At 41.2% G+C, this 16319-nt stretch overlaps 2 protein-coding genes across 3 annotated transcripts in view; one reads left to right on the top strand and one right to left on the bottom strand.

The window, feature by feature from the left end:
• Window positions 1-832: 832 nt before the first annotated feature.
• chrm5b (cholinergic receptor, muscarinic 5b) lies at window positions 833-13721 on the bottom strand. The gene is made up of 2 exons (XM_020603882.1): window positions 13445-13721; window positions 833-3227 (listed from the first exon to the last, which is right to left on the bottom strand). The coding sequence occupies exon 2, from the start codon at window positions 3152-3154 to the stop codon at window positions 1688-1690; it is 1467 nt and encodes a 488-aa protein (XP_020459538.1). The 5' UTR covers window positions 3155-3227; window positions 13445-13721; the 3' UTR covers window positions 833-1687.
• The window catches only part of aven (apoptosis, caspase activation inhibitor), a 30893-nt gene continuing 18530 nt past the window's right edge, over window positions 3957-16319 (top strand). For both annotated transcript variants that reach the window (XM_020603883.1, XM_020603884.1), the window contains exons 1-2: window positions 3957-4230; window positions 6712-6883. In XM_020603883.1, coding sequence (XP_020459539.1) covers window positions 4036-4230; window positions 6712-6883 — 367 coding nt within the window. In that variant the 5' untranslated portion in view covers window positions 3957-4035. The remainder of the gene's footprint in view (window positions 4231-6711; window positions 6884-16319) is intronic.

The raw sequence follows: 16319 nt of genomic DNA, 5'->3' as shown, positions 1-16319 counted from the left end.
CACCAACCCATTCATTGTTGGTTTTATCTTTAATGCAATTTGTTGACAGTAAGAAAAATACAATATTGTTAGGATTATCCTTACATAACAGAGTTGGTGAAGAAACTTGGAATGCAAAATCCCTGTGCTGGAGTCCAAAGAGACCTCTAGGGAGGTCTTGAGCTCTCTTTTACTCTTAGCAACAGTCATCTACATGTTACCCATGGCACATTAGTTTTATTCTTTACCTGCTGTAGCACATAATGATTTGCATCATTTCTCAAAAATAGTTTCTAGGTATAAACCAGATCAGATCACATTCAGCATTTTTGATGTTGAATATGCTGGTGAAAGTATAATTCTGTCGTTGAGTTTGTATTTCACTGTTCATATCAGTACACAGACTCAATTTCACAAAACTGCACAGACAGATTCATTCACAAAGCACTTTTGCCTCTGAGCAGAACAAAAGGCACAGAGTTCAGCGAGAGAGCTTTTGACATCGCATCATAAAAGACATAGAAATTTACAACAGCATCATTCATCTGTCAGAGAGACGTGGTGGTAGCCGGACTACAAAATACCACATGTCCATTTTTTTCCTCCACTATGAATATTATGAGTATTGACAGTTGTGATCCATAAACACATTCACATCATATTACCACCATGAAACTAATGCAGTAAATGTATGGTAAAGTACAGATTAGCCCTTGAACACATGATATATTATAATATTAGCAAGAGCCAAGATAGAAAACAGAAGACAAAACATTCACTAAACACTGATATACACTGAGGAATCCACATTTACCATATGTGAGGTGAAAAATTGAACAGAATCAGTGGTGTGTTTTTTTTTTTTTGTACTCTGTTATTTTCTAAATGTGTGAGCCTACATTATGTCCTTTATACAGTGCATATAACAGTAAAACACTGACGGGCCATTCTTCTGCATAAGGAGCACTTTTACTTTTCATACTTAAGTACATTTTGTTAATGAATTTTGAAATCTGGGACTTCTATTTGTACTGGAGTGTTTTTTTTTTGTTTGTTTTTTGCTGTGGTTTTGGTAGTGAAGTACAGTATTTGAGTGCTTCTTCCACCACTGACACATGTCAAAATCAGATGCCTGCATTACCCACAATGCAACAGTTTCATCTGAGAGTCGGGTGTGGTATGCTAGTAGAAGCTAATGTAGCCCCGAACTGCAGGCTACAAAACTGTGGTAAGCTTGCTGCTTCCTGACTCCACAGCCACAGATGTTGTTCATTTCAACACCTGGAGTCTTCAGATCCAGCCAACACTGACTCCGGTGACATCACTTGAGGCAAAAATTTCACCGGGCTCCTCCCGAAGTCATGAAAGGCTTTATATCTACAACTTTTATTCCACATATGCAGCAGTGCTCCCCAAGACCTGTAAACAGACTTTGATGTGTAAAATTGATGGAGTTCCCCTTTAAAAAGAGACTTGAAATAATCTGAACCTATTCTTATACATTACCCACTGTAGGAGTGTTTTCATGAGGTTTCTTCTGTGCTGCATCAGGTTCAGCTCATTTTAACACAAAAATCACTTCATGCTGAAGATGACCACTGACTACAGTATGTATCAGGAAAGCCCATTATAACGTTGCAGTACCACATGGAGTTATTTTGTTGTTGACATTTGGGTTGTGTCCACACCCATACAGCTTGACCTTTCCTCACTTCCTCCTCTTCCACTGGCAGAGGAGAAGCATGCGGAAGGTCTTCTGGAAGTTCTTATTGCAGAGGGCATAGCACATGGGGTTGACCGTGCTGTTGACATAGCACAGCCAGTATCCCAGGTGCCAAAGGGTCGTAGGGATGCACGTTGAGCAGAAAGTGGAGATGAGCACCATGATGTTATATGGCAACCATGTGATGATGAAGGCCAGGAGGATGGCACTGAGAGTCTTGGCCGCCTTCTTTTCCTTCACCAGCACATTCCTCTTCCTCTTGGTGATTTGGTTTTTTAGGGCAGTGTCCATGGGTTTGGAGGTGGTGGAAGAGGAGGGGGAGGCCTTGTTGTCATGCTGTTCTGCTTCAGGCAGGCAGGGTGTTGCAGGTGTAGGATTTCCATTTTCCCCCTTTGAGCTGAGTTTGAACTTATCAGAAATACACCTTTTAGCATTGTTCTTTTGAGGAGTGGAAAAATATGGATCTTCTGTATAGTCAGTCACCTGCCCATTCTTATTACTTCGTCCTCTGTCTTGCTTTTTGTTAGATCCTTGTGGGGTTAAAACATGATGCTCCTCCTCTTCATCAGATGAAGTGTCGCTGTTAAAGGAAGTGATCTGGTCCGCTTTCACCCATGCCTCGTCTGACCTAGAGGTGGTTTTTGTGGTGTTACTTTGGTTAGATGAGGACCAGGAGGCATGACTCTGGTCTCTCCTCTCTCTGGTGAAATGAAAACAAGAGTGAATAATAGTTCTCTGTGGTTTAGTCCCCTCTGGAACATTTTCTGCTGTGAGCCCTTGCAGCTCTGCCAGATCTTTTGTCCGTTTTTGTGTCTCCTTGTAGATCCTACAGTATAGGATAGTCATAACAGAGACTGGAAAGTAGAAAGCAGCAATAGCTGTCCCAAAAGTGATCACTGGCTCAGTTAAAAACTGGATCTGGCACTCGTTTTCAGGCACTTTTCTCTCTCCTACAAAGTACTGCCAGCACAGAATGGGTGGTGCCCAGAGCACAAAAGACACTAGCCATGCAAGGCCTATCATGATTGCAGCTCTCTTTGGGGTCCTCTTTGCCCTGTACGTTAGGGGTCTTGTGATAGAGAAATACCTGTCGAAGCTGATGACAAGTAAATTCATAACTGAAGCATTGCTGGCTACGTAATCCACTGCAAGCCACAGATCACATGCAACGTTTCCCAATGACCAGTAACCCATCAGTATATATGTGGTGTATAAGTTCATGGATAGCGCTCCTATGATGAGGTCAGCGAATGCCAAACTCAGCAGGTAGTAGTTGTTTACCGTCTTCAGCTGGCTGTTTACTTTAAAGGACAGCATGACCAGTACATTACCAACAATGGTTATCAAGCTGACAATGGCCGACACTGTAGCGATGGTTATAACCTCCCAAAGGCTGTGATGCTGAGTTTGGGCGAGCGATGTGTTGCCAAAAGTGCTGTTTCCAGGATCCATGGTGCTGTGTTTCCTGTCTGTGCTATTGGTGGCAGGTCAATGTCTGTTGCACTGTGTAGAATGAACAGTTTCCCTGAAATGAAAAGAAAAACTGAAATATGACTCAATTGCACACTGTTATTATTATTTTTGTCCATTTTTATTGTATTAGTACACACCCTTGTAGATATATCCCCACAATTTCAAACCATACACTGTTTCTGTTGTTAATTTAAATGTAGTGTTTTAAAGTTTTGAATCAGCACATATGTGTCACAGCATGTATGACAGAGCTATTTAATATAATGTTGCTTTATTGAATGAATTAATGGAGTTTATTTTTGATTTTTAAAAGTTGGTAGTATTTTGGATTTGCATTTTCAACTTGTATGCATTTTATTTTTATTTTATTTGTATTTTATGTTACTACAGAAATACTAAATATGCTGAAATGCCATATTTTCAAATGTGTGCACTTGGCAGAAGAAAATATTTAAATCTGTACTGTAATTTCATTTATTTTCGCTAGATATCAAATTTTAAATGCAATAGTTGACTGGTGAAAACCAGTAATATATATTTTTTAAATATCTGACTGAATCAAACTATTAATGTATTTGTAGTTCTATTTACTTTTTATTCCTACCCCAAAGCTAATGTGAATTTACAGTATATTATGTTGTTTATCGGTTGAACATGCTCTATCGTTTAGATTGCGGCTTTTCATTTCAATAATAAAATATGGACATTAAAATGGGAAACTGATCCGTTCTCTGTACTAAATATTTTTGTTAGACGCGGAACCAAATGCAATTTTGTCATAGGACACCATTCAATGTAACACTCATTCCTGTCAACTTTAACGTGTCACATGCTAAACTGTTCGTGCACAGCTGACAACAATGGAGGCTAGACCGAGCAGAGGTACGAGAGGCAGTTGGAAAAGAGGTGGCCGGGGTGGAAACGACAACGACGGTTTTAGTGGTGAGCACAGAGGCAGAGGGCGAGGAGGCCACCACCGAGGCCGGAGCAAGAGAGACTACCACCGCGGTCGTGGACGCGGAGCACCCGGTCATGCAGCAGAGTTCCATCCCCCGGTGAGAGAGCGTGGAAGCCGCACTCTGTTATCCCGCCCTACCAAACTCCATGGTACCTATAGTGAATTTTGTAGTTGTCACTGCGAACAGGCACAGATTCTCGGCCGATGATGTGAATCTAGCTAGGACCTTCTCTTCAGTTCGGCCTAATTAACACTCATTTCGGTGTAATTGCCAGCCGGTGCGACATTTGTTTTCCAGAGGGTGAGACAGAGCGTTGTGGGGGGGGGGAAAAACCTTGATATTTTGTTTAACTAAAGTTATGTATTGTGGATATATTCAATGTCAAGTTTAGCAAAGTATTGCCATGACACTAGCACTTCTCTCCGTATGACATTTCCCTTATACAATCAAAGCACAAGTTGTAAGGTTGTTAGTTTTACCCTCATTACGACTAATGAGTCGATTTCATCAAGCACTTGACATACTGCTCTTATTCTGGACTTTAACACTGTCACTGTACAATCTGGGCCTTGGATTTGATACTACATGGTTTAGATAAATTTCCACTGGGATGTTCATTTGGTTGATGCTCCTGCCATGGTAACTGTGGTGATCAGAAGGGCATCAATAAGGGCTCAGTGATAGAAATCTCCTTTTGGTTCCCAGATTGCAGTAATAAAACACTTTCTCTGGTGCATCCACAGCTACCATGTGGCCCCTCATGATGCTGTTGGGGAAAAATATGTTTTGTGTGCTTGAATTTTAATAGGGCACCAGAAAAATGGAGCAAAACCACAGCTTAGTCAGTCTGACACATCTCCCCTTACACATTTCAATGACATTGTTAAAATGTTTGTGCAGCTATGTGGAAAAAAAAACAAGAAGAAATCTATGACTCAGCCACATTTAATGAATTCAGTTGTGGCAGTGACATCTCTGTCATACAGTGGGACATACCGTTTACGTGTACCTTGATTCTTTGTTAGACTTGGCTACGAGTCATGAATAAGTGCCGTGTGTTAATCACCACTTTCCAAATGCTGTTTGAATTTTAGTTTGTGGAGCACCGTTAATGGAAGTGTTATTTTTGTCAGTGGGAGCTCTTAGTCACATTAAACAAAGCAAGCTGACTCCACTGGAAAGATGACCTGCTTCAGGGGTTATGTGTTCCTGTACGAGTCGGAGCATATACAGTTCCAGGATGTATTTTTTGATGAGTCTGTCCATTGTCCAGACATGCTGTTTTTACAAACTTAAGCATGACATTCTCCTGATGTGTGTAGTATTCAACTCTTAATTTGCAGCCATGTGACTGTGAGTGATTTTTTGAACTTTGGGTATACTTTTGAAACGTGCTTTCTTCACCCCTGTCCTTATGCAACATTACACCAATCAGTGACAACATTAAAACCTGTCTAATACTGTGTACGTAGGAGTCAGTGTGGCAGTTGGTTGGCGCTCTGCAGCTCACTATGCATCTTCGTTGAATCTGTTTGCTACCATAGCAAACCTATACTGTCAGAAAGAGCATGAATTTGTCAATCATTCAGTGACAAAGTTATGTAAAAGAAGTGAAAACTGTGGTTCTGAGGAGAAGTTAAAGATAATTTTGTAGACATATTCAACAGCCTCACCGCTCTAGGTGTGATATCACCACTATAGGCCCTGACTCTTTCTCTTCATAGAGACCAATGTACAGTATTTCTCATTTTTGATCATTTTAACAAGCAAACAAAATGCAATCTTTTAAATGGAATTTAAACAATTGGATATGTGGTAGATCAACCTCATCATCACTGAGCCTTGGGCGTCCAGGACCCTGTTGCCGGTTCAAAACAGCTTTGGTAGGTACTGACCACTGCAGACCAGGAACACCCACCAAGACCTGCAGTCTGGGAGACGCTCTGACCCAGTTGTCAGCCATCCCAGTTTGGCCGTTTTTCCTGCCAACACATCAGCTTCAAGATCTGACTGTTCACCTACTGCCTAATATACCCCACCTCCTGCCAGGTCTCATTGCATCAAGATAATCAGTGTTATTCACTTCACCCACCAGTGGTCATAATGTCATCGGTGAATTATGGAAATATGTTGCTTGTAAATGGGTTAAATTAACCTTTGACCACTTGAACCCAGCGTTACCTGGGCTGGCATGCCGTGACAAGAAATAGTGTGGGTTTCAAGCATAACTGTTGTTACTGTCCTTACTTACTGCAGCCAAGTATTGTTCCTTTTCCTCTGCTGCGTGTTTTATTTTGGTGTGCTGTTAAACAGTGTTTCCTGAATGAGACATCAGTCCCACGCCTTTCTCAAATTGGCTGGACATTTGACAGGATTTCAAAGTTTGTCGAAGTTGAATCATATATGGGGTCAGTTTGCACCTGGGAGCAAATAAGAGCCGCCCATTTATTTCTCATAGAAATGATTGGAGAGCAAAATTCAGCGTGACTGCACCCAGACAATATGGAAAGCAGCCCTGGCATGAATACACTCGAGTCACATGTTGCTCACTGTGGATCCCATCTTGTCTTCTTTCAGGATCAAGATGAAGGAGACAACATTCAGGGAGGAGATAATGGGATGGCGGTTTACTCCAGGAGGAAACTGGAGACAAACTGGGATCGTTACGAGGAGTCAGAGAGGCAGGAACCTGAAGATGACACACCTACTCAGAGAGGAACCGACTACCACGTCCTGCTGGAGTCTGCAGGTAAGCTCTGGATTAAAGCTCTGGATTAAAAACTGGGAGAGTTTGTTTGTTTTGCCAACCACACCTTTGGTGTTCAGTCGGTTCTCAGCCAAAGATACTTGGGGTGTCTGTCAAAGGTGGAATAGTATGGGACAGCATAAAAGAATTTGCAGTAGGGCATCGATTAAATAAATCAGTAGGGGACCGAATTTTTGGACTTCTTCAGTCTGGTTCTGGGATAGTGGCACAGTAAGCACAATAAAGTAAGTCATGTCCAAAAAGTCCATTTCCCCATGTTTTTGATTGCTGCTTCAATTACTGTTGACTTATTGGTTTTTCTGTTTGTTGTTTCCTCTCTCAGTAATGTTCAAACCATTGCCAGTACAACTGCTACATGGTGCAAGTGTTGAGTGTTGGCTTTTAATTTGTGGAGCCTCTGTGGAAATGCAGATACTCCACAGAGTCTGACTGCATGTTTCCTGTCCCTCTGTCCTAATTAGTTAAAAACCAGGGTCTGTTGTTTGATGGCACTTTAATTGCTCTGTATAGTCACTGCTGTCAGATGATTGTATAGCAGGTCCTTGTTTGTTTGCTAATTTCAGCCTCAGTACCGACTGTTTTGGCCCTTGTACTCTGTCAAGTCTCATCCCTGTTTCTTTTGGTATTTTTCTCCAAAGGAGGATTAGGAGAGCTCAGGATGTCGTATCAGAGCAGAGCGCGAGTTGTCATCAGATGCAGGACTGGCTCTCCGATAACAGCCTTGAGAGTGGACTGTCACATTTAGCTTATGACTCAAGTTGAGTTAAATAAGGCAGAGGGGTGGGATCTGTTGGCCTCTTCTGTTTCAGATCCTGTTCCAAGTTGGTAAAATACCCGGCTTTGTGCAGCCTCGCAGTCAAACGAATCCCTTACCAAACCTGTCATTCATGTTTTCTGTTTAGTTTGCACTCTTTGGCCTTTGACAAAGAAAAAAAAAAGATGAGTACAGACTCTGGATAACTGGGCGACACCGTGTAATGCTATGTATTACGTAGCAATAAAGTTTGAAAGAAAAGTGCTGTCGTTCTAGGTTTTGATTGAGCTGCCTTTTGTCAGCAACGCTGCTCTGCCATTACCTGATTAGTCATCTAACAGAAAATTATTGTACCACAAATCTGACAGACAAAGCACTTTATCAAATACCAAACGTTTGCTTGTCCCAGTCTCCCAGATGTGACGATCATTATCGTTGTAAATCTTTTTGTTTTGGACGGTCTGAGGACACACTGAGCTTAATGAACCTGTACTGAGATTAACAGATCTCTTATCACAGGGTAAATGGAAGAATCTAAACATCCTTAGTATGTACTGTAATTAACCCAAGGCTTGGAAAAATTGGTTTAATATTCTGGCTGCATTTTCAGTGCAAGCCGTTCCCTTGGTGCTCTGTATCTAAGAAACATGATTAGTTTTGGCATAGAAGAAAAGTGCCGTGCACCTTCCTGGTATGAAACATCCATCTAGTATTGCAGTGGTGCTACAACAGTCGGCAGGTTAAAGCCTATGGTGAGCTGTAAATCAGTGCATGTTTTCCTGTCTGAGCTCTTGTACTACTTGGATAATATCCCTATGTAGCACACAGTAATGAGCAGATGTGTACTACATAGCTATATGGTTGTATTAAGAGCTGCTAAGAACCAGGGTCACATTTGTTGGCCAATAAAAGCAATGTTGAATCGGATTAATTTCTCACGTTGGAGACATTTGTGACAGGAATGCTGGAACACCTCAATGTAGGAAGTACAAGTCGCACTTGACTGTGTTTGCCTTTCACTTCTCAGCACGTCTGAGTAGGTTTCATAACATGCTGCTGCTAATAGAGAGCTTCGCATTCTAAACGGGGGTTTTGGTGTAGAAATCTAGTGGTGGAGCATTTTGTAAACCATCAGTGTGTGATATGTGCTTTTATTCAACCTAGGGTTACACTGACACATTAGCCTTATTATTTAACTGACCATTTATATTTTGGTAAATAATTTTCTTTTAGAGTCTGGTGTTTGCTTCCAACTAGGAAAAGAGTTTCACAGTTTCATAATGGTTTAAGCTGCACTAGAGGATTTTAAACCTATTCTTAATTTCAGGTCCATTGACTATGTGGCATGTGAAAGATTTCACTTGGTGTGATGAGCCTTCAGAGAATTATCACCTGACTCAACAGGTCCCTTTTCTCTAAGGAACATTTTAGAATTTTTTAGCTCTTTTGATTTGGCTGCAGACCCCCTACCTTCACTGTTTTAGTTCAGTTTCACGCCTCTCATCAGGGTTATTCACAGCCACAGCAAGCAGCTGGGTTCAAAAGAAAAGCTCCAGAAATACACTGTTCATTACTTTTTCTGCACTGAACTGCAAACAGAACAAACATTGTGGAGCGTTTCAGCAGGTGTTTTTCTCTGGAGTTGGTAGCAACCAAACACGGAACGAAATGGAAAGTCGCGCTACGTTCCAGGGTTTCCCCTGCCATAGAAAGGCTTGGTGTTGTTGCAGAACACTTTAAGCCAAATGAACATAAAAAGACCTTTAGGCAACATATCAGAATGACTGTACGCTAAAATAACTGGGAGAACTTTATGTACTGACTATGTTTCACAAATATCGTAAGGATAATGGTCAAATAACAACATGCTGGATGTATACTGTACATAGGAAGCTGTTTTCCATATCAACATTACAAGGTGTCGGTATCGGTGATCTTACCAAGTGTTTTCAGCTTGTTGCATTTTTCTCACGTTGTCAATAAACACATTTATGCCCCATTAGCATTTTTCATTGACTTAATTTGAAAAGGTTGAGGTTCAAAATGTGACAAAAATATTAAATAGTCTGACAATATTAGCTTTATTATCTGAATGTTATCTGCTGACTGAGTTGAAAAAGGTAACGGGGCTGTGTTTGGACCAAAAGTAGTATATATATTTTTAATGAATATTTGAACCAGATATGTAGAATTCAGCATGTTAATACTTGAAAAAGTGTACTGTTAAGTAGAAAGTCTAATAACGTTTCTTTGATCAGCCATGTTTTATGCATTTTTGCCAAATATTCAGGAGCTCACATTGTTTTTGGAGGAAGTTCTGAATCCATTTTTAGCTCAGGCTGAGTGTTTCAGCACTTCGCTGTGTTTATAGAATTGTTTTTTTGTTTTGTTTTTTTGTCCTCACACCATTAGAGAGTTGGAGTGTTGTCTCTCCTGTTCTCTTGTAGTGTAAATGCTAAAGGTGCTCTTGTGAGTTGTTTGACTCCTATCTCTCGTCTCTGTGTTTTGCCCACGTTGTCAGATTAGTCACGATGTACAGCAAGAGGCTGCCGTTCTTTAGAGGATACTTAATTGTACGTGGGAGGCGATGCTTTCAAGAGCCATTTTTCTGGCTAATTAAGGTAGCCATGAAATCAGGAGTTTGCCACAGAAACCTCCCTCTTCCTTTTGGCTGAAGTTATTACAGAATGCTTCTTATTGTGGAGCTTGTATCTTCATCACTTTCTGTATCCGATGTGTTAAAGAGATAAAGTATTCTCCTTGTTTTATTGGCAAGACTGTGCTGATTTGATGTTTCAGGAGAGAAATGACTTCAGCAGTTCCTCTCAACCTTTTGTAATGTAGTTTTTATAAGATTCAGCATCCCAGAGCAGAGAGGTCGAGAGCAGAGCTTTATCTGCAGTGTGGTGGAGGCAGCAGGTGTAGGCTGATTTTACATTTTAATCAAATAGGTGCAGGATTTTTCCTAGCAGCATGTCATACTCTTAACCCCAAGGTTTGCTGTCTGTCATAACAGGACACTTCATCTAATAGCGTTGTCATCCAGGGTTTTCAGAGCTGAGCGCAGGTGAACAGCCCAAAACAAACCAGTATAAATGCATATCATACCACTGTACATAACTTGTTCCAGGGCAGAACCTGTCACTTAAATCATTTCTATTTGCACAACTTCAAGTTGTTTGTTTCATATCCAAAACCATTTGCTGCTGCGGTGACTCAGCTTTCCCGCAAGGAGCCTTACAGTTTCAGTTGAGCTCCACATGTGTTGATTCACACGACACAAATGAATGCAACTGTTAAATTTAGGCACAAGATCAACAAAGACTTGCAGCTTTCAGCGAATGGCCCCTGCCAGTCTATTTGATATTTGACAGTATAGGTATAATTGAGTGCTGAGGACGTACAGTGGCTAACCTTCTGTTTGCAAGTGCTCTATTGAAAGCTCTACTGTGCTTGGTGTGATTAGGAAAAATGGAGCCTGAAAGGGAAATTATGTAAACAGACTGTTTGATTTGAACTGAAGGTCAGCTCCAGGGCTTTGTTGTTTTGTGGCCCCGTGGATGTCTGTTCCATAGCCCCGCTGCTTGTCCAAATATCTCGAGTGCTTTTATCATTTTGATTGATTCCGATTACGCCTTTTATTACATTCAAGGTTCATCTTGTCAGAAGGCGAGGACACAGCACATCTTTTTTCATGACTGTGGCTTCTAGGCGGGATTGTTTTTCAAGGATGGAACCTTGGTGCTTTTTGAAATATTTCAGAATCAATTTCTTTCTGAAGCTACTTTTGTGCAGGAAGATTTTCTTCACCTCGACAACTGCAGTAGCTGTGCAACAGGGAGGGATTGTGTTAAACTCTGGAGTGTGTCGATTGAATTAAAACACGTCAATTTGCCTTCAAGCCTCGATAAATTGCTGTCGACTGTTTTGTAACCTGAAGGCGATTTGTATTATGTCAGGTCTCATCTCCATCCTTGCGTCGTTGGGGGTTGATTGTGCTGTTGCTAGGGGTGATGCACACATGGTGCAGTTCCCTTCTTCTGTGTGTGTCTGTATGACTTGGGGGGGGGGGAGGTGATTATAGCAGTTATTTACATCACCCTAACCCTAACACTGCCATCTATCTGTACACATTAACTTAAGGATCAGTCCTCCTCCCCCACAGTCGTAGTTTACCAAGGCCACTAATGGGTACCTATCAAGGCTCAATCATAATGAGACAAAAGGAAATCGCATTAGAGCTTCGGTGATTTGGCTGAATAGATTGACTGACACACACACACACACACACAGGGACGTTTTCCTAACTGGGATCAATGACCCCAGTCATGCCATTTATTTATATGTTTGGTGTTGTTTTGGATACTTGATTAGCCATGTAGACTGGAGGTGACCGGCATCAAAGCGGAGGAATGAGGCTGGTCACGTACTGTCCGGCTGGCAAAAATCGGAAATGAAGCGTTACAAGTGCTCGGTTCATTTCCTTACAATTGCTGGTTATGATTATGTCAGTGGAGGATGTCATGAGGCTGTATAAAACAGCAGGTGGTCCATGATGGATTACGTTCCCCATTAAACAATTAATTGTTTGGTTCCCCAGTTTGCTTGTTTTGTGTGAACTGTCACCACTTTACTATGGAGTTGCAACAGTCTTTCACTTAATCTGTCAGTTCTGCAGCTATTTTCATTATCAAGTAATCATTAATATTTGATGGTTCTAGGTTGTCAGATGTGGGAATTGGCTGCTTCTCTTGGTTAAAGCTACAGTACGTAACGTTTCCAAATATTTCTGTTGTAGAAATCTTCTCCAGAACTTGTCTTAATGTGGAGAGGTGCAGTCAAAGCCTCCTGTGACCCAGACTCATTGAACAGCCCTGGCAGCAGTGCAGAGAGATGAGCTTTTAAACATTTTTAGTGGAATCGACCTCTAACCAATCAGAGATTTTCAATTATTTCTGCTTGATCAGTAATTTTAGTTGCATTCTCATTTGATGTAATTTCATAACAACAAATATCTGAAGAGCTGGGCGGAGCACGGTGGAGCAGAGAGAGGTAGTCCTGGTTGGAGTAGAGTGGATTGATTTGGAGTTTCATGTTAGTGCTACATTAAGTTAAATATTGTACCTTTACTGTTAAATAGTTTGGGGTTTTGGACAAACAAAATACGACATTTGACTGTTTTCTAGACCACGCGGTTAATAAAGAAAGTAACTGGCAAATTAACTGATAAGGAAAATAGTTCTTACTTGATCCAGTTGCAGAAAAAGCATCAAATCTTAAACTAGAACACGTTGCCAATTCATTTTTTTGTCAGTCAGCAAATTGCTTAGTGTTTCAGCTTTAGTTAGTCTTAAAACCTGTTTGGACAGTCATCATGTTTTCATCCTCCCTTGTTTTTAATGATACTTTAAATCAAATAATCTTGCTCCTCGGACCTCCCACTTTTTCTTGAATTAAAAATAAACACACAACCACCTACAGACCCATACTGAAATTTCTTTAGACACGCATACAAAACTGTGGATTAATTTAAAAGAATTTTGGGTGTTGAAACTTTTAAATCAGAACTACAGAAAACGTACAGCACAGCTCTGAGTCTGAGCTAAGAAGCTGTGGTGACAACTGATGAACCCCAGCACTTGTTCCATGACTCGTTAGTGCAGTAACTCTGACCAGTAATAGATATTTTACAGTGTTAGAATCGATATCATTTCATTGAACAGTATGGTCAGTTGATAACTGCTCCTGTGAGCGGTTTAATACCCACATCAAATAGAATTCATGCTCACCCTCTCTGGCTCTGACAAAACACGATCCTCCAGGATGAAGTGGGCGTTTGGCTTTGGTTTTGAATTGCTGTTTTTTCTTAACTCCTTCTTCAGTCTGACAGAGTTTTCTCAGTTTCTTTTGTCAGCTCTGTGTGCGTTTCCTTGCACCGTTCCCTCTAAGAAGCTCCACACCTTCCCTCACTGGCTCTCTCTCTCCCCCTTCCCTTCTCCCTCTTGCTGCCTTTTTCCCTCTGTGCTCCTCTCTCCAACGAGGTGAAAAACACACTTGTCAAATACAGGTAGGTCATCACACTATCTCTCGTCCTCATCAGTTGCTAAGTACGAGGCGCTTTGATACAAACAGGTTTGTCAGCATCATTATGTGGCACTGCAAAGCTCCTGAACGGTGCGGCTTCTTTTCAAGACAAGATTGTCAATGCAACAGCTGTTCAGTGTCCATGTGACAGAGCTGCTTAGGTGCCTCTGGTGCTGTTTAGACCTTTTTTCACTGAAGGCTGAATTTCTGGAAACGGCTCCTCATCCTCCACGGTGCTAATCGAGTGAAGAGCTAATCAAAGCTTTTCTTTTCCAGATGGTAAACGGGAGCTCGGTATTTTCTGGGAAATTGAAGAAAGCAGAAAAAGTTGCAGTTCTCACTCTCTCTGTAAAGTTGCAGCAACTCTGCTGGCCAGGAAGTGGAGTAAGGCTTCTCTGATGCTCCAGTCTGCACAGATTGAATGAGTTTTTATCTCCTACCAGGCTTGTGCTCGCTGTGGATGAAAAGGCTGCTTGGATGCACGCTGCACTAACATCCTCAGCAACACGCGTATTCAGCCGTGAGCCACTGTTCGGAGAAATTCCCACATGGCCGAAAGCCCCAATCTGTATCAGAGCACTGAGCAACATGTAAGAGGAGGGAGGCAGAGGTGAGGAGGTGGAGGAGTAGGATGCAGCGTAGGGGGAGGAGCTGGAGGAGGAGTCGACGTGGGTGTCAGAAGGAGCTGTTTGTCTTTGCATTAGTTATAACTGTATGTCTTGATCAGAGAGGAAAGGCGTTCACATCCAACGGCCTTCCGTGCTTCCCACGTTTGACCATGTACCTTCTTTAAAAGCAGGACCAGTGCCTGCAGTAATGGCAGAGGGATTGGCAGAGATTTGGAACTGCTCTCAGTTTGCCAGGCGGTCTCAGCTGCCTCTATTGGCTGTGCTTTTCTGTGTGTACTTTGTTTCTTCTGGTGTGACCTTCTCTGGGCAGATAAGCTGTAGCAGTAACGACAGACGGAGCAAACAAAATTGGTTTCTTTTTCTCGGTAGAAGCTGCCCTGAAGTGAGAGAGAATTTTATTCAGTGGCTGAAATGAATTCAGTGATGTTAGGACATAAACGATCTTGATATGGATCCCCTCCTTTGTTTAATGTTACTTTCCATAAGTTGCATTCTAAACAGGAATCTACAGTTCTCTGGTGGTCAGACTATGTACATAAAGGTGACGTTGTTCCTAAATGACCTCAAGCAGACTTTAGTATTTCTGTTCTGCAGTGTCTTATTACATATCAGCCAACACAAACACTTGTGCCTGTATTTTTACAATAAACTTTGATTTTAAATAATGACAGTAGGCTTTATTTATACATATAACACCTTTAGAGACGAGGTTACATAGAATTAAATCCACACTGCTCATAAGAAAGGATCCAGCAAATTAGAAAATATAATAAAACATAAAACAAAGTACAGCTAGGAAACAAACTATAACAATATGTAATATATATTTTTATAAATAAAATCTAAAAGGATTTATTGGTCTAGCTCTAATCTGTAGTTTCAAAGCAAATTTTGCAAACAGGACAGTTTTATTATTGACAGTATTCTCACCTAAAATGTAAATGATGCCATTTAGCTCAGTAATGACCAATAAATAACCTGTGCACAAGCGTCTCTGCCCTGACAATGGACCTCTTATTACCTCTTTGTACTGAACAGTAAGCAGAACACCATGGATTATGACTGAGGAATATTGAACACGTTTAGTAGTTTCACATCTGTGGCAACTAGAACGATGTCCTACATAGATCTTGATAAAACATCTGTTATTTTATTCTGTCATCAGGTCGTTCCAGCCTTGTCTCATCTGCACCCATCACCAGCATTCGAGCCGTTTTAGAGATGTTTTGAAGGAACTGATTTATGGTACATATTGATGTGACTAGTATTAGTTTGGTCAAAGTCATTATGTCGGTTTAACTCAACTGACTTGTCGATTAATTGCCGAGCTTTACTTTATTCTACCAAAATGTTGTTCATCTTTTCAGGAAATGGGATGACTTCGGAGGATGAGAAACATTTAACAGATAACAAGAGAGTTGTCTACTATTGAAGAGAAGCAAGTCATAGATAACCGCCCTTTTAACATCCACCGCAAATCCTCAGCGTGCTATGAACCAGAGCGCCTGACAGTTTGTTGTGTTCTTTAAGAGCACCTTGTAGAGTCTTGTGGACAAAGCCAAGCAAACATATTTGTTCAGAATATGATGTGACAGGATTATAAGGCTCAACAGTTCAAGAGGCTCATCTGACTTGTGACTACTGTTGACGCAGTGATACTCATGAACACATCATCACGTGTTGTGAGACATGTCACCACACTTTGACATAAAGCCTCAACATTTAAGTTATTCATAAATCTTACCACAAATTATGCTCTGGTAAAATAAGACTTATTAGAGTGAATTAATTTCCCCCTTTATGACCCAGGCTCCACTGCACACACCTCAACCTACACCGTCCATCACAATGAGTGAAACCGCACAAGTACTGTGTGTGCACGGATTAGCCTCATATTCAGTTATGACGTCAGGCGCACCTTCCCACCATATCACAAAGTAAATGAAAGAGT

The sequence above is a fragment of the Monopterus albus genome, unplaced genomic scaffold, assembly GCF_001952655.1.
Source record: "Monopterus albus unplaced genomic scaffold, M_albus_1.0 scaffold63.1, whole genome shotgun sequence".
NCBI lineage: Eukaryota > Metazoa > Chordata > Actinopteri > Synbranchiformes > Synbranchidae > Monopterus > Monopterus albus.
This window is presented reverse-complemented; position numbering and strand designations above follow the sequence as displayed.